At 52.5% G+C, this 15857-nt stretch overlaps 1 protein-coding gene across 8 annotated transcripts in view; it reads left to right on the top strand.

The window, feature by feature from the left end:
• Positions 1 to 15857, top strand: part of Cacna2d2 (calcium voltage-gated channel auxiliary subunit alpha2delta 2) — a 174182-nt gene that overhangs the window by 78973 nt on the left and 79352 nt on the right. For all 8 annotated transcript variants that reach the window (XM_004664283.3, XM_045136575.1, XM_004664282.2 and 5 more), the window contains exon 3: positions 7068 to 7184. In XM_004664283.3, the coding sequence (XP_004664340.1) occupies positions 7068 to 7184 (117 nt within the window). The remainder of the gene's footprint in view (positions 1 to 7067; positions 7185 to 15857) is intronic.

The raw sequence follows: 15857 nt of genomic DNA, 5'->3' as shown, positions 1-15857 counted from the left end.
ATTAAAGGCGTGAGCCAACATGCCTAGCTAATAATATTTTTTTTTATGAGAGAGAGGAGTATGTTTGTGGGGGGAGATAATTGGTGTTCCAGGGCCTCCAGCCACTATAATCAGACTCCAGATGCGTGTGCCACCTTGTGCACATGCGTGACCTTGCATGCTTGTGTCACGTTATGCATCTGGCTTACATGGGACCTGGAGAGTCAAACATGGGTCCTTAGGCTTTGCAGGCAAGCACCTTAACAGCTAAGCCATCTCTCCAGCTTCCCCCGCCAAAAAAAAAATCTTTTTTTTAATTGAGCCAATATTTTTTATTATTTTTTATTTTTATTTATTTACTTGAGAGTGACAGACAGAGAGAGAAAGAGATAGAGAAAGAGAGAATGGGCACACCAGGGCCTCCAGCCTCTGCAAACGAACTACAGATGCACGCGCCACCTTGTGCATCTGGCTTACGTGGGTCCTGGGGAATTAAGCCTCAAACTGAGGTCCGTAGGCTCCTCAGGCAAGCGCTTAACTGCTAAGCCATCTCTCCAGCCTTTTGTTTTGTTTTGTTTTTCGAGGTTGGGTCTCACTCTAGCTCAGGCTGACCTGGAATTTACTATGTAGTCTCAGGGTGACCTCGAACTCATGGTTCCTACCTCTGCCTCCCAAGTGCTAGGATTAAAGGCGTATGACCCCCCACAAAAAAATTTTTTTTAAAGAATGATTAAGGCTGGGGAAATGGCTTAGCAGTTAAGGCACTTGCCTGCAAAGCCAAAGGACCCAGGTTTGATTCCCTAGGACCCATGTAAGCCAGATGCACAAAGTTGCACGTGTGTAGAGTTTGTGGAAAAAAAAAAAAAGAGCTGGGCGTGGTGGTGCACGCCTTTAATCCCAGCACTCAGGAGGCAGAGGTAGGAGGATCACCGTGAGTTCAAGGCCACCCTGAGAATACATAGTGAATTCCAGGTCAGCCTGAGCTAGAGTGAGACCCTACCTCGAAAAGCCAAACAAGAAAAAAGAGAGAGAGAGAGAGAGAGAGAGAGAGAATGATTAATGGTTATTTGACCTCAGCTCTGAACTGCCTGACTGGGAGTCCTCGAACTGGTCACTGCCTATGTCCAAGTCCCCCACCTCCTTCCTGGCCTTGAGTTACCCATGAACTCTCATTTAAGACTTCTCTGATTTCTTACACAATCCAATCCAGAAGGCAACACCCCTGCCAGTGCCAGACCTCAGAGACCTCTTATCCAGGGTATGCCCATGTGCATGGGACCTTAGAGACCCACGCATTCCACTATCTTTTGCCACCCCCCCCCCCTTTCTAGGAGCCTGGCGGTTTGAGGACTTGGGCAATTTAGACATCCACTTGGGAGCAGACACCAAGAGATGTGGTGAGAGGGAGGTGTAAGGAGCAGCTGATCGCTGTAGGGGCTCAGAATGGGGGCTGGGATGTTGGGGCCCCCAGCTGGGGCCCACGCTGAGTCCTGAGCCTTTGAGGAGACAAGACAGCCGCGAAGCAAGCCTGCGTCAAATCTTTCTCATTTCATTTTCTTTCTGATTTAATTTTCCAGAGATTAGGGCCCGTTCTCCTTGGCTGCGGAGAGGAGCTTTGAGAGTGTGCCCGTTTTCCCTCCCAGGGCTGTGTGGTTGGCTAGTAGACCTGCCTGGTTCTGCCCGTCCTCCACCTCGCCTCCTCCGGAACGGCTGCCTTCCCTCTTGCCAACAGCATCGCTGTCTCAAACCCCTTTGCTGTCGGCCAGACCCCCCAAGGTCATCCCCTATGCCCTCTTTCCCAAAGGCCCGGCCTTCGGGTTCAGGGGTAGATGCTAGGGACAGAACTTCACAGAGGACCCTAAGGCAAGGGCTTTGGCCCAGACAAACCCTGTTGGGACTTGGGTTGTGTCTTGGAATTTCACCTCTTCACAGTATCCTTGTCCCCTACACGGCATGACCACAGTGGGCCGCCAGGCAGTGCCCTCAGGGAGGCGAAGTGCGTAAAGCGCCCGTCCCAGGACGAGCCAACGAGCCACTCCTGTGGTGGACGAGCTCCGTCTTTCCACTCCTTTCTCTTCTTTTTTTTTTTTTCAAATTTTTATTAACAACTTCCATGATTATAAAAAATAATCCATGGTAATACCCTCCACCCCCCCCCCACTTTCCCCTTTGAAACTCCACTCTCCATCATATCCCCTCCCCCTCTCAATCAGTCTCTCTTTTATTTTGATGTCATGATCTTTTCCTCCTCTTACGATGGTCTTGTGTAGGTAGTGTCAGGCACTGTGAGGTCTTCGATATCCAGGCCATTTTGTGTCTGGGGGGGGAGCACGTTGTAAGGAGTCTTCTTTCTCTTCTGTTGCTCCTTTCTCTCTCTCCGCCCAGCCTGGCCCTTAGTCTGGATGGGTGAGGGGCTGGCTCAGGTCTGAGCCCGCTGCTGCTGCTGCTTCTTCTTCTTTCTGGAACCTTTGTAAAATGCGCCTATGATCAGGGCCCCACTTGTGCTACTTGTCCTGAGGCCTTTCTGCCTCTTGGCGGTGGCTATTTCGGTGTCGCTGGCATCTTGGGACTGACAGCAGTTCGGCCGCCTCTCCTTGACAGGGCTGTGGGAATAAAGCTTGTTCCCTCTGTCCTACAAGTGTCCAGGCTTCCTGCCCAAGGTCACTGCTCCTGCAGGCTTACTTCTCATTTATATGGAGCTGTCCCAGGAAGCAGGAGACCGTGCAGCAGGTTTGGGCCCTGAGGAGCCTTCAGAGATAGCACTGGGGTGAGGTGAGCAGGGCGGGGACAGAGTGGAGGTGTCCTCAAGTGGGGAAGACATCCTAGTGACTATACATAGAGGGAGGGAGCAAGGGACTTCTGAAAATAAGGGGCTCCAAGCTGACCCCTAAATTGTCCCACAAGGTGTCAGCCTCTCCTGCCCTCTGTGTTCCTCAGCCCCTCTACCTCTGTTTTGTGCCCTCTTCCACATGCCCACCTGGCTCTGTCCCCTGCCCACTCCACCCCCTCCATTCTCCTCCATCCAGCTGCCTGAGCTGCATTGTGTGTGTGTGGGGGGGGTGCTCAGAGGCACCCCTGCTGTGGGAGCACTTAGATGCCTCCAGTTAACTCTCTGGGCCACCAGCCATGTGATCCTGCTGTGGCTGTTGAAGGCCTGCACCCTGTGTGCTGTGGCCTTTCTGTCACATCCTAGCTGCCTCCCCCCCCCCCCCGCTGCCCCTGCAGGGGCCAAGGCTGAGAGAAGGCACTAGAGGAGAGCTAGCCTTGGTCAGGGTCCAGGTCTTGCTATCCTAGGATCCCGCTCGAAGCAGCTCCCTGGACCACATCAACAGGGAAAGGACCTGTCTCCTGGTGTGGGGGCCATCTGCTGGGCTCTGTCACCCGGATCTCCCTGGGGTGAAGGGCTGAGCTGGGGGGGGGGGGGACCCTTGCAGGGGACAGCGCAGCTGGAGCAGCCCCAAGGGAATGGTGAAAGGGTACGGCCCCGGCAGCCTGCCCTCCAGGAGCTTTCACACATCAGGGACTCATTCGGGATTGAGAACAAGTTGTGCTATTGACCAGCCTTTCCCCTTCTGGGATTCTGCTGCCCTCCTTGCACCAGAGACCTCGTACATGCCTTTAAAAAAAGCGGGGGGGGGTTCCCCCTCATGCTACAGAGGTTTTAGGCAGAGAAGAAGGGAGAGTAGCATGGTGGGAGTCAGCATAGCTGGTACCCCAAGGTCTGCCGGCAAGGGACCAGAGAGGTCTCCAATGCCAGCTCCAGCTATCAGCAGAAGAGTGTCATGGTGGGTCCTGGGGTAGAAGCAGAACAGGAAGATGGCGTTGCAGAGGCATCCCTGGCTGCCAAGGACTCACACAGCTATAGGGCAGAGGCTCCAGAGCCAGGCGTGGTGGCGCACACCTCGAATCCCAGCACTCAGGAGGCTGAGGTAGGAGGATCGCCGTGAGTTCGAGGCCACCCTGAGACTACAGAGTGAGTTCCAGGTCAGCCTAAGCTACAGTGAGACCCTACCTGGGAAAAAAAAAAAGAGAGAGAGAGAGAAAGAAAGAAAAACCCAGGCCTCAGAGCTCTGCTGTTGAACATGGGCTTTGCTGAGTATCCTTTGCATCCAGACAGACAGACAGACGTGGTGCCTGGAGGGGCAGGAAGGGAGGCGACTGTGGCTGTGTCCTATCTGTGACGCCCTAGTGTCTGGGCTCCTCTGTTACCACCTCTAGGGCTGACCCTGAGGTGTTAGAGAGAAAGGCAGCGGTGGCTGGGGAGGGAGTGGAGGGGAGGGAATGTGGCTGGAGGTAGGCAGACCCCAGGAGACCGAGACTGGCCACTCAGGAATGAAGGCTGATGACCCCAGACAGTCCTCAGCTGGCACATCTAACAAGGAGCGAATGGGGCCAAGGAAGGGGACAGATTTCTTTCTCAGAGCGTCGGTGATCTGAAACAGTAGTCGTGGTAGCAGCAGAACGGGGTGCCCAAGGCATTGGGTGCGCTTGTCATTGGTCAGTCTTTGAGGTGAGGGCTGCCATTCTCATTTGAAGTATTGGACATGGAGATTCAGAAACGGGTGACTTTTGGAAGATTCACAGCTTTCAGACCTTGTGTCACCTGTTGAGACCCTGGGATGTGGCCCTGACATGGAGAAGTCTTTTTCTGTAGGCCCCAAGCCCAGCCCAAGAGCTGGGGAGGAATTTCTAGGCTTCCCTAGGGGACATGTCAGGAAACCAGCATGGTTCGACCTCAGATCCCGAGAATGACCTTGAACAGGGAAGTCTAAGATAAGGGGGCGTCATCCCTGGGCCCTGCGCCCCCTGCTGGCACGAGTGGGCGGGGTGCCACTTGAGCCCTGCGTAACCCAGGGACTGCAGTCTCAAGCAGAGAAAAGGGATCATTTTAATCCGTCAAAACCCCGGAGGATTGGGTCAGGGAACCTTGGGGGCTCTGGCTTTGCCATTCAGTCCTATGGCAGAAACTGCTCTCTTCTGTCTGTGGCCCCCAGTTTGCCCCAAAACACAAGCTCCTTGCATTTCCCACAGCCTCCAGGCGTTGACCCCTCCTCGCCTCCTCCTCGGTCAGGGAGGAACCATCTGAGGCCACTGTCCAGAGGCAGAGCCCATGGAGCAGCCTGCCCTGGCGTCCACTCGGAGCCTCGCTCCTCCCTGACTCTGCAAGCAGGCCCCGCTGCTCGCCCCCTAATTGCCACACAGCTCTGCAGGAAGGAGAGACTCCGCCACAAATTATTTTGTTCTAAGAGAAGGACAAAAAAGAAAAGAGAAGCCTAGAGGGATCGGTGGGGGTGTCAAGGGGAGGAGAAAATTGCCTGAGCGGGCCTTGTGCACTGCTTTAACCCTTAGACTGCCAGGCACCGGGTGGGCAGCGGGGCAGGGGCTCTGGCAAAGGCCAGCCCCAGCCCATCCCCCTGTCGGATGAGGGAATCCTTATCTCTGCACTGTCTTCTGTCACTCACGACCTTATCGCTCCCTGCTTGTCTGTCTCTCATCAGCTGTTTTCATCACCTCCCCTCTGTCTCCACATCCCCCCCTCCCCCGCCCCCATTTCTACATAGCCTGGTAACACGTAGCTCAGCCGTGGCAGCCTGGCCTGTGATCCCCCTAGTAGTTCAGGAGCCAATTTGGGATACAGGTCTCCTGGGGCCACTTGAATGGATACGCGGACCTTGTCAGGCCTGGAGATGCACACGGGTGTGTGACGCATACCTAAGCAGACACACATGCACATGCCCAAGACCCCAGCCACGAACAAAGACGCCTGCAGAAATCTGCCTGTAAGACTCCCGTGCAGGCCCCAGGCTATGTCTAAAGGACTTAGAGTCTCATCCACTCCGATTCCTCCCTCTCCCACATACACAGATCCGCGCGCCATCCGTTTACGCTGCCACGTGCATGTGGGCTCAAACTCGACACCCCCCCCCCACAAGAGAAGGGATGGGTGAATTCAGTCCCCCTACCTGTCACTCGCCTCCATATTCTGTGTCTTGAATGACAGAGGAACCCCGAGGGGCTCCCAGAGCTCTTGCTACAGTTTCTGCAAAAGTCCCAGGGCCATACCAGCAAAGGGAAGGGGGACACGGCTGCCTGAAGCCATGTGGAGAGATGACTGTGTGTGTGCGTCTGTGTGAGGTGCACGCATGGATGTGCACGTATGTGTACGTGTTCAGGTGTGAGAGCATCTTCGTGTAAGGATGTGACTGTGACCTGTGCTTACCAGCTCCTTCTTTTTCACACACCTTGCCTCCTGCCACCTATCCAACGCATCCTCCCTCTCTGTACCCATAGCCACTCTTTAAAAAAAAATAGATAGATAGATAGATAGATAGATAGATAGATAGATAGATATGTATGTATGTATTATTTTTACTTATTTATTTATTTGACAGAGAGAAAGAGAGAGAGAATGGGCACACCAGGGCCTCCGGGCGCTGCAAACATGTGCCATCATGTGCATCTGTCTTACATGGGTTCTGGAGAATCGAACCTAGGTCCATTGGTTTTGCGGACAAGCACCTTAACCGCTAAGCCATCTCTCCAGCCACCGCCCCCCCCCCCGCAAGCCACTCTTTTTTGTTCATTTTTTTTTATTAATTTATTTGAGAGTGTCAGAGAGAGAGAAAGAGACAGAGAGAGAGATTGAGAAAGGGTGTGTCAAGGCTTCCAGCCACTGCAAACGAACTCCAGACGCGTGTGCCCCCTTGTGCATCTGGCTAACGTGGGTCCTGGGGAACCGAGCCTTGAACCGGGGTCCTTAGGCTTCACAGGCAAGCGCTTAACCGCTAAGCCATCTCTCCAGCCCAGACTCTTAACTGTCAGTGACTGCTGCTCATGGTCACTAAAGCAGGGACTCTGGATCCCAGTGACAATTGGACCCATCGAGCCCCAGTACTGGGCATCAGCCAGCCCAAACTGGGCCTTCATCCCAGTCACAAACTACAAAGCCCAGCCCTGCTGCTCCGTCGGGGGGGGGGGGGGGGTTCGTGAAGGCTGAGCTGGACAGAGCTGTGCACAAGGAGGATGTGGGGTCATGGCAAGGGAGTGCTGACCACCTGACCTCACCCTTGACCTCTGCTTCCTTCCAGATCTACAAGGACAACCGGAACCTGTTTGAGGTACAAGAGAATGAGCCTCAGAAGTTGGTGGAGAAGGTGGCAGGAGACATTGAGAGCCTGCTGGACAGGAAGGTGCAGGCACTGAAGGTGGGTCAGTGTGTTGAGGGTGGGGGAGACGGGAAGGGATGTTAAGAGAGGGCCAGAGGGAGTGGCCCTGACTGAGGTCAGTGTTCGCGCAGTCTTTGGCAAGGGCCATCAGCAGTGGGGCTATGGCCACTGGACTGTGGGCAGCTGTGGTAGTTTTATCTGGGGTCGGCAGCAGGTCAGGAGGGAACCTGGGAGTTTTGGACCCAGGTATTCATGCCTTTCCCCCATGCAGGGCCTAAAGTCTCATTCTTCTTGGTCCCCTGGTTTGTCTGAGGACACGGTCAGAACAGTGACCCATCCGTGGAGTCTGTCCCAAGGTAGACTGCAAGACCTAATAGAGAGGGTCGGTCAGGGGGCCCTGGTTCTCTCACAAGAGACGGCTGTGCCCGTGTAAGGCTCAAGTCCCTGCTCGTCCCAGATCTTTAACATTTCCCTGCCTTCTCTGGGCCTCCATCTCCCGGTTTATACTCAGATTGCCATTCTAAAACCCTAGGATTCACTGGGTATCAGGACCTGCCGACTTAGCCTGGCAAAGCAAGCAGACCTTCTGTTCAGCCCACTTGAGGGACAGCAAATAGGGAGAAGCTTCTGGAGCAGTAGAATGCTCTGGTCAGGTCGTTCATAGGCAGTCAGGAAGCATCCATGCTGCCCCCAAACCAGAGGCGCCACTACAGCGGCCCCGGTCAGTGATAGCCACAGCCAGTAAAAAGAAAGAAGTCTTTGGGCTGGAGACATGGCTTAGTGGTTAAGGTGCTTGCCTGCAAAGCCTAAGGACCTGGGTTCGATTCCCCAGTACCCACTTTAAAGCCAGATGCACAAGGTGAAGTTCATTTGCAGTGGCTAGAGACTTTAGTGTGCCCATTTTCTCTCTCTCTGTCTTTGAAGTAAATAAAATAATTAAATAAATATTTAAAAAAGAAAGAAGTCTTGATACATTTTAGAACATGGATGAATTGAAGCACATCATACCAGTGACAGAAGGCCACATCTTGTGAGATCCTATTTCTATGAAAGGTCCAGAATAGGGAAATCCATAGAAATGGAAAGTAACTTAATGATTGCCCAGGGCTGGAGAGGAGGCGATGTTGGGGAGGGCGCCCGATGAATACAGGGTTTCTTTTGGGGGTGATGAAAATAGTCTAAAATTAGATTTTGGTGGTAGTTGGGCAACTCAATATACAAGAAACCACTGAATTAATTGTATGCTGTATGTGAGTGAATTTGCAATGTGAATTTTATTTCAGTAGAGCAAGTTTTTAAAAAGGAGCAAATCAGGCTGGAGAGATGGCTTAGTGGTTAAGGTTCTTGCCTGCAAAGCCAAAGGACCCAGGTTCAATTCCCCAGGATCCACGTAAGCCAGATGCACATGGTAGCGCACGTGTCTGTAGTTCGTTTGCAGTGGCTAGAGGCCCTGGCAGACCCATTCTTTCCCTTCCCTCCCTCCCTCTTTCTCTCTCTACATATAAAATTTAAAAAAATAAAATATAAATTTTAAAATAAAAATGAGAAAGGAAGGGAGGAGGGTACCAAATTGGTTGATATTGTATATATGTAAGTACAATGATTGAGATGGGGAGGTAATATGATGGAGAATGGAATTTCAAAGGGGAAAGTGTCGGGGGGGGAGGGAGGAAATTACTATGGAATATTTTTTATAATCATGGAAAATGTTAATAAAAATTAAAAAATAAAAATGAGCAAATCTCCCCACAACATGACAAGGGTCAGAATCAAGGCGGCCATCCTAGCCCAGAATCCCTCATACCCAGGCCCTAGGAGAGAATGAGTCTCCTCCAGGAGCCAAGCTCTGCTGTCCCTCACAGCCCTGTCCTACTGTCCCTGCGTGACCTGGGGTCTTGAGAGACGGGTTAGCCTGAGGCCAGGGGTCCAGAGAAGTTGGACTCTGAGGATCTCGCACCCAGCGTAAATCCAGAGCTGGTTCTTCAAACCTCAGTCTTGTCCAGCCTTCAGGATCTTCCGGTCACAGATGTGGAGAGTCACTTGAGAAACGAGCTGCCCCGGGAGAATACAGACTCAGCTTTCATCAGCCTCCTTGGTTGGCAAAGGTCTCTTCCCCGTTGCAGGAAACCACTCAGCCAGCACATTACACCCATAGCCTCTCCCAAATGTGCCCTCTTCCTCTTGTTCTCTGTCTCCCTGCCTCTTCATCATGCCAGATCCCTGGTTTTCATACTGACAGCCCCAAACTTTTTATTTTATTTTATTTGAGAGAGATAGAAAGAGATACAGAGGGAGGGAGGGAGGAGAGAGTTGGCATACCAGGGCCTTCAGCCACTGTAAACAAACTCCAGATACATGCACCACCTTGTGCATCTGATTTACGTGGGTCCTGGGGAACCAAACCTGGGCCCTTTGGTTTCTCAGGCAGATAGATGCCTTAACTGCTAAGCCATCTCTCCAGCCCAAACTTTTTTTTTTTTTTTTTTTGAGAGTCTTTCTACATAGCTCAACTAGCCTCAAACTCCCAATCCTCCTTCCCCTGCCTTCTGAGTGCTAGGATTACAAATCTGCATCCCTCAACCTGGCTTGCAAGTCCAAATTAGTGTCGACACCTTTAGTATATGGGGAAGGAGCATCCTCGGGTCTTCAGGCTGGCCTAGGCTTCGGGAGTTGTTTTGGTGGAGATCAGCATATAATAACTAGGGGCAGTGACTGTCACTCAGGACCTAGCCGCTTGTTAACCTCCTCAGGGATCACCGACTGCAGTCATTCCCTAGCCCCTTAACACAGTCCTGGAGGAACAGCCAACTCTGACAGGATGGGAGCTGGGGATATCACTGAAGGCCTGGTGTTCTGGTACCAACCTTCTCCTCAAACCACACACGTGGGATCCTGCCTCAAGAGACAAAACAGATGTCTGCCTCCTTTCTACTGAGTCTGCAGCCCAGCCCAAGGCCTGACATACACAGCCAAAATACAAATGGTTTGCAATGGAAAGGTGATGAGAAAGTACCCTCAGCAAGGTGGCACTCACCGTGTGGTGAGTTGATTCTCACGGCAGCTCCAGAAGGGAAGCCCTGCTACCTCATCTCACTGAGAGGAACACTGAGGCACAACGGTAGAGGTTCCAGACCCCAGGACAGAATGCAACAGAGACAGGATTTGAACTCAGGGCTCTCTGACCCTTCTAGGCCCATGGCTTGGCTCCCAACATGATTCCAAAGGCAGGCACTAAAGCCACAACCATTGCCCTCCCACACCTCCGCTGGCTAGTGGCCTCCTTTGTTAGTGTCCCCTAACTCCAGTTTCACCCTACATCCCCACCCCCTTCTACCCCCACCCCCCGTCCCGTACACATACTTTGTTTTAATTGTTCAAAGTGAGCTTTGATCTTCATTATGTTTTAAATTTGCTTTTAATCGAGCTCTAGCCTCTTTCTTTTTTCTCCCCCCCCCCACATTTGTGTGCAGCCTGAGTGCACGTGGTAAGGAGGGGTCTTGGAGGATCTGGACCCCTTAACCCCCACTCCAGTAATCTACCCAGCAATTTAAAAGCTGGATTTTTTTTTTTTTTTTCTTTTTGAGAGCAACAAATAGAGAAAGAGGCAGATAGAGAGAATAGATGCATCAGGGCCTCCAGCCACTGCAAAACAAACTCCAGACGTGTGTGCCCCCTTGTGCATCTCGCTAACATAGGTCCTGAGGAATCAAGCCTCCAACTGGGGTCCTCAGGCTTCACAGGCAAGCGCTTAACCACTCAGCCATCTCTCCAGCCGAGTCTGGAATTTTAATATGGGGCTTGCAAAGAGGGAACTGAGCAAGATAGAAGTTCATTGTCTTGTCTCATCAGGATGTTTCTCCAAGCTAGGCATGGTGTCTAGGGCCAAGCCACATAGAAGCAGGTCAGATCAGGGTCTTGCGACATTGGCAAGCAGCATTCCCAGGTCCAGCTTTGTGCACATGGAGGGAACTCTGTGTTAGAACCTCAACTACCCAAGGAGGCCTCTGAGCCAGGACTTTCGGAGTCATGAGCCCCAGAAGAGATAGGAAGATACCCAAGTTCTTACAATACGTCATGAGAACCTAGGCTGAGTTGAACCTAAATGAAGATGTTGATTTGATGTTCCCTTCCTCCTAACTGTGGCCCTGGCATATAGCCTGTTTCTCAGAAAGGTCATCTCTCTCTCTCTCTCTCTTTAATTTTACTTATTTGCAAGCAGAGAGAGAGAGAATGGGCACTTCAGGGCCTCCAGCCACTGCAAACTCCAGACGCATGTGCCCCTTTTGCATCTGGCTTACGTGGGTCCTGGGGAATCAAACCTGGGTCCTATGGCTTCATAGGCAAGTGCCTTAACCCCTAAGCCATCTCTCCAGCCTGAAAGATCATCTCTTAATTGTTGTATTCCTTCCTGTAGTTGCCAATGTCCTTCAGTGGCCAACTATGTGACAAGTCCTATGCTGTGCTGGGGATGCAGCAGGAAAGGGCAGACACTGTTACTGCCCTTATGTAGCTCTCAGACCACTCTGTCCAAGACCCTGCCTCTGGGCCTGTAGTCCTAGCTACTCAAGCCATTGAGGCACGGGCTGGAGAGATAGCTTAGCGGTTAAGGCACTTGCCTGCAAAGTCAAAGGACCCAGACGCATGAGGTGGCACACTCATCTGGAGTTCCTTTGCAGTGGCTGGAGGCCCTGGCATGCCCATTCTCTCTCTCTCTCTCTCTCTCTCTCTCTTTCTCTCTCTCTCTCTCTGTCTCATAAATACATAAAAATAAAAATAGTTTAAAAAACAAGAGGTTGAGTCAGGAAGATTGCTTGAAGCCAGGAGCTAGAGAGATGGCTCAGCAGTTAAAAATGTGTGCTTCTTTCTTTCCTCTTTCTTTCCACGCTTTTTTCCAGGCCCTCCACATGGGATCTCTAGCCATGTGGGTGCCTTTCCTTGGCTCTGTACTTCCCTCAATAAATGTTAGAATTTAATAATTTTTTTTTTAAAAAGCTCTCTGATCACTTGGGAACTTCCAGCTGTGGGTGAGTTTTTCCCTCGGCCTTGGCCCAGGCCCAGGCCCAGCCGGGAGGGGCCCCCAGCCCTTACTGTCCGCATGGGTTCTTTATCCCCTCCAGCTCCCCACATGGCAGGTGCTCCTGGAACTTCCTTTTCTCTTTCTTTTCATGTTTTTTCCCGGGCCCTTCACGTGGGATCTCTAGCCACATGGGTGCCTTTCCTTGGCTCTGTATTTCTCTCAATAAATATAATAATTTAATATTTTTTTAAAGTGTGTGCTTTGCAAAGCCATCTAATCAACACAGTAAGTCCCTGTCTCAAAGATAAATAAATAAATAAATAAAAATTGAGATCTGAATATGCCCCCCTATCAGTACCTCTGGTTTCACAGTTCCAAGGACCATCATTTATAAAGGCCACAGGGTGGGCGGTGTTCTTTTGCTTGTTTGTTTTTCTCTTTTTGTTTTGTTTTTCAAGGTAAGGCCTCACTCTAGTCCAGGCTGACCTGGAATTCACCATGTAGTCTCAGGGTGGCCTGGAACTCATGGCGATCCTCCCACCTCTGCCTCCGGAGTGCTGGGATTAAAGGCGTGCGCCACCATGCCCGGCTGGACAGTGTTCCTGAAGGTTATACTACCGCAGTCTTGGCTGTGTGGCTCAGAGGAAAGTCCACAGGACACTGTCTTGGATGAAGTAAGAAGCAAACCCAAGGAAGGAGGACCCAGCCTCCCCTCATGGGCAAGGCCAAGGGCACCATGGCTCAATGGGCTTTCCCGGAGAATGGCAAGCCAGGGCTAGGGCAGCTGGGCCAGAGCAGTGTCCTGTGCACATCAGTTTCAAGGCTGGACATGGGATGAGGGAACTTTTGCCCCCCACTTCAGACAAGCCAGGGACAACAGAGAGGCCCAGCTGGAACTCCAGAACCTAGTGCCAAAGCGCTGAGCATAACCCTGCCCCTCCCACAATGCCCATGTCCCCCCACTGCCCATCAGGTGCCAGAGGCCAGGACCTTTCCAGATGCTCTGCCTTGTACCGTTGCCTCCATGGAGTGCTTTGAGCCCTGACTGCTTGTTGAAATCAGGACGCTGTGCCTCACACAGCAGAAAGGATTTCTTCACTTGATTCCTAGCCTCGTTCTGAGTGCCTGCCCAGTGTGAGGCCTGGGATGAGCCTGAATACTCCAGGTTGTTCCAAACCCCTCTGGAAATCACTGGGTCACCTCTCTTCCTCCCACGTGATGTGTGAGCAAACACCGCTTACCTACCCTGGATTTTGTCACAGCAGAACCAGGCTTTGCATCCAGGCATTTGGGTTCCAGACCATACAACCTTCCCTGTGTACTGCCCTCTTCCCATCCACCGGGCTGGAGAAAGAGGAGAAGGGACACGGGGGCTCTCTCTGCAATAACACAGTGACCTTGGACAAGTCCCCGTCCCCTCCGTCCCTTGAGCACCATTCCCACGCTCCCCAGCAGGTTTATGTGAACAGGGCAGGTGGGGGAGGGTGTAGCTGTGGCTTCAGACCTGGGGGTTCCAGTAGGCAGCGTTCCCACCATCAGTGGCCTCTGGGGAGTGAGTATCATTTAAAGAGTAAAATTAAAAACCCTTCTGAGCACGGTCGCCCTGCTTTTGCCACTAATGGCCACTTAACCCAATTAAGCTGACGCATTGTTGGCAGCGTGGCTGGGTCTGTTCAGGAATGGGGATCTGAGCTGGGTGTTCAGAGGAGCAGGAGGTAGACACCAAGGGCAAGAGGGGCAGGCTACTCCCTTTGTCAGGGGAAGAGAACATTCCACCCAGTTCAGCCTCACGGCTTCCTTTCCAAAGCTCTGTCTTCAGCAGGGCTTCTCAGCCTCAGCACCAGAGGGTTTTTTTGTTTTGTTTTGTTTTTTTTTGAGCTGGATCAATCCCTGCCTCGGGGCCTGCTCTGTGCACTTAGGGTTTTGGGGCAGCATCCATGCCCTCTACCCACCAGATGCACACTACTCAGTTCTGACAACCAAGTACTGGCCACTGATCCCTGGTCTAATGGCCTAAGACAGGCAACCATAGTGCATAGAAGGCTGGGCTAGAGAGATGGCTTCGCAGGTTAAGGTACTTGCCTGTGAAGCCTAAGGACTAAGGTTCGATTCCTCAGGACCCACATAAGCCAGATGCACAAGGTGGCACTTTGCTTCTGGGAGTTTGTTTGCAGTGGCTGGAGGCCCTGGCGTGCCCACTCTCTCTCTTTCTTTGCCTCTCTCTCTCTCCAATAAATAAACTAAAAAGGAAGTCATATAGGCAGGAGGACATTGGAGATCTCAGAGAGGTATAGCTGGAGTGCAGCTTTCTCAGCAGGACAAAGATCCCTTCGGTGCAAAAAGGCAACAGGCCCTGGGCGTGGTGGCGCACGCCTTTAATCCCAGCACTGAGGAAGCAGAGGTAGGAGGATCACTATGAGTTCCAGGCCAGCCCGAGGCTACATAGTGAATTCCAGGTCAGCCTGGGCTAGAGTGAGACCCTACCTCAAAATAAAAAAGTTGGTGGGGAGGGCAATAGGCAGCCTGGAGTAGGTAAAGAAGAACAATTGGGCCCAAAGTCAGCTAGAGACCAGTTCTGCTGAGTCCACTGGTACATTCACTGATGGAGGCTCGACATGTAAGTTGATCGTGGGAGGGCCAGGCCACAGGTCTGCCAAGTTCTGACCTATAGTAGGAGCCTTATGGATATCTGTGGGATAGATGGGGGGGGTGCTCTGAATTCTGCCGGAGCTCAGCTTCTGGGGGTCCGACTCCAGCTTCGGGAAGCCCTAACAGGCACAGTAATGGTGAGCTGACAGGCAAGGGAGTCTGTAGCACCCGCTGCCTCCGCCCACCCTTCTCTAAGCAATTAAAAGGTGTTTATGTGGGGCTGGCAATGGCTTCTGCCTCCCTTCCATTACGAACATTAAGAGATCTTGACCCTTCCACTTTCCCGCTCTTGAAAGGAGCCGCAGACACGTGGAGCCAATTAGGCGCACGCGTGGGCGCCAAAGGCCCGAGCAGCTCTTTCTCCCTGATTGCGGCGTTTACAGCTGATTATTCTCCCCTCACCCAAACAGTGCTGTTGCTTCCTGGCAAGGTGCCACCCAGAGGAGCTGGCCGGGGGCCCCTGGGGACAGGCAAGCACTGGATTAGTGAATGGGCATCTGTTGAACACCCTCCCTGCGGATGGCCAGTGGAAAAGAAACAGGGCAGGGGAGGAAAGAGTGGCCAGTGCCCAGGTGGCATGAGGTGGCTCAGGAGCCACCATTTAGGCACTGAGATCCCAGAAGGCTCCTCAGAGGAAATGGGCCAAGTGTGCGGGGCAGAAAAGATAAGCTGATGTCCACTTTCCACATGAGCGAGACAAAGACGCGCTGCTTCCAACAACCGGGGGCGGTGGGGGGCATGATCGTGGGGCCCTCCTCGCCTGCCTGCATCCTTGTCAGGATGTCCAAGAATCTTGACATCCCTCAAAGACCTCCAGACTATGCTGGTAGAACAGGAGCTAGCTTCCCTGGGGCTGGGAGGGGGACCATGCGGATGCGACACGGCTGGCTGCAGGTGAAGGGACCTCTGGAGAAGCTCCAGTGTCCCATCTTCACCCACCAGAGCTAGTAGTCGGGCTCAGTCGGGATCCAGGTCTGTCAGACCCCCAGGAAGCTTGAGTTATTAGTTTGGGGGCGCTGGGCTTCTCCAGTCATGAGGGTTGTCAT

This window comes from Jaculus jaculus, chromosome 17 (genome assembly GCF_020740685.1).
Source record: "Jaculus jaculus isolate mJacJac1 chromosome 17, mJacJac1.mat.Y.cur, whole genome shotgun sequence".
In the NCBI taxonomy this organism is placed as follows: Eukaryota; Metazoa; Chordata; class Mammalia; order Rodentia; family Dipodidae; genus Jaculus; species Jaculus jaculus.
The sequence above is the reverse complement of the archived record's forward strand: the minus strand, read 5'-3'. Positions and strand labels throughout refer to the sequence as shown.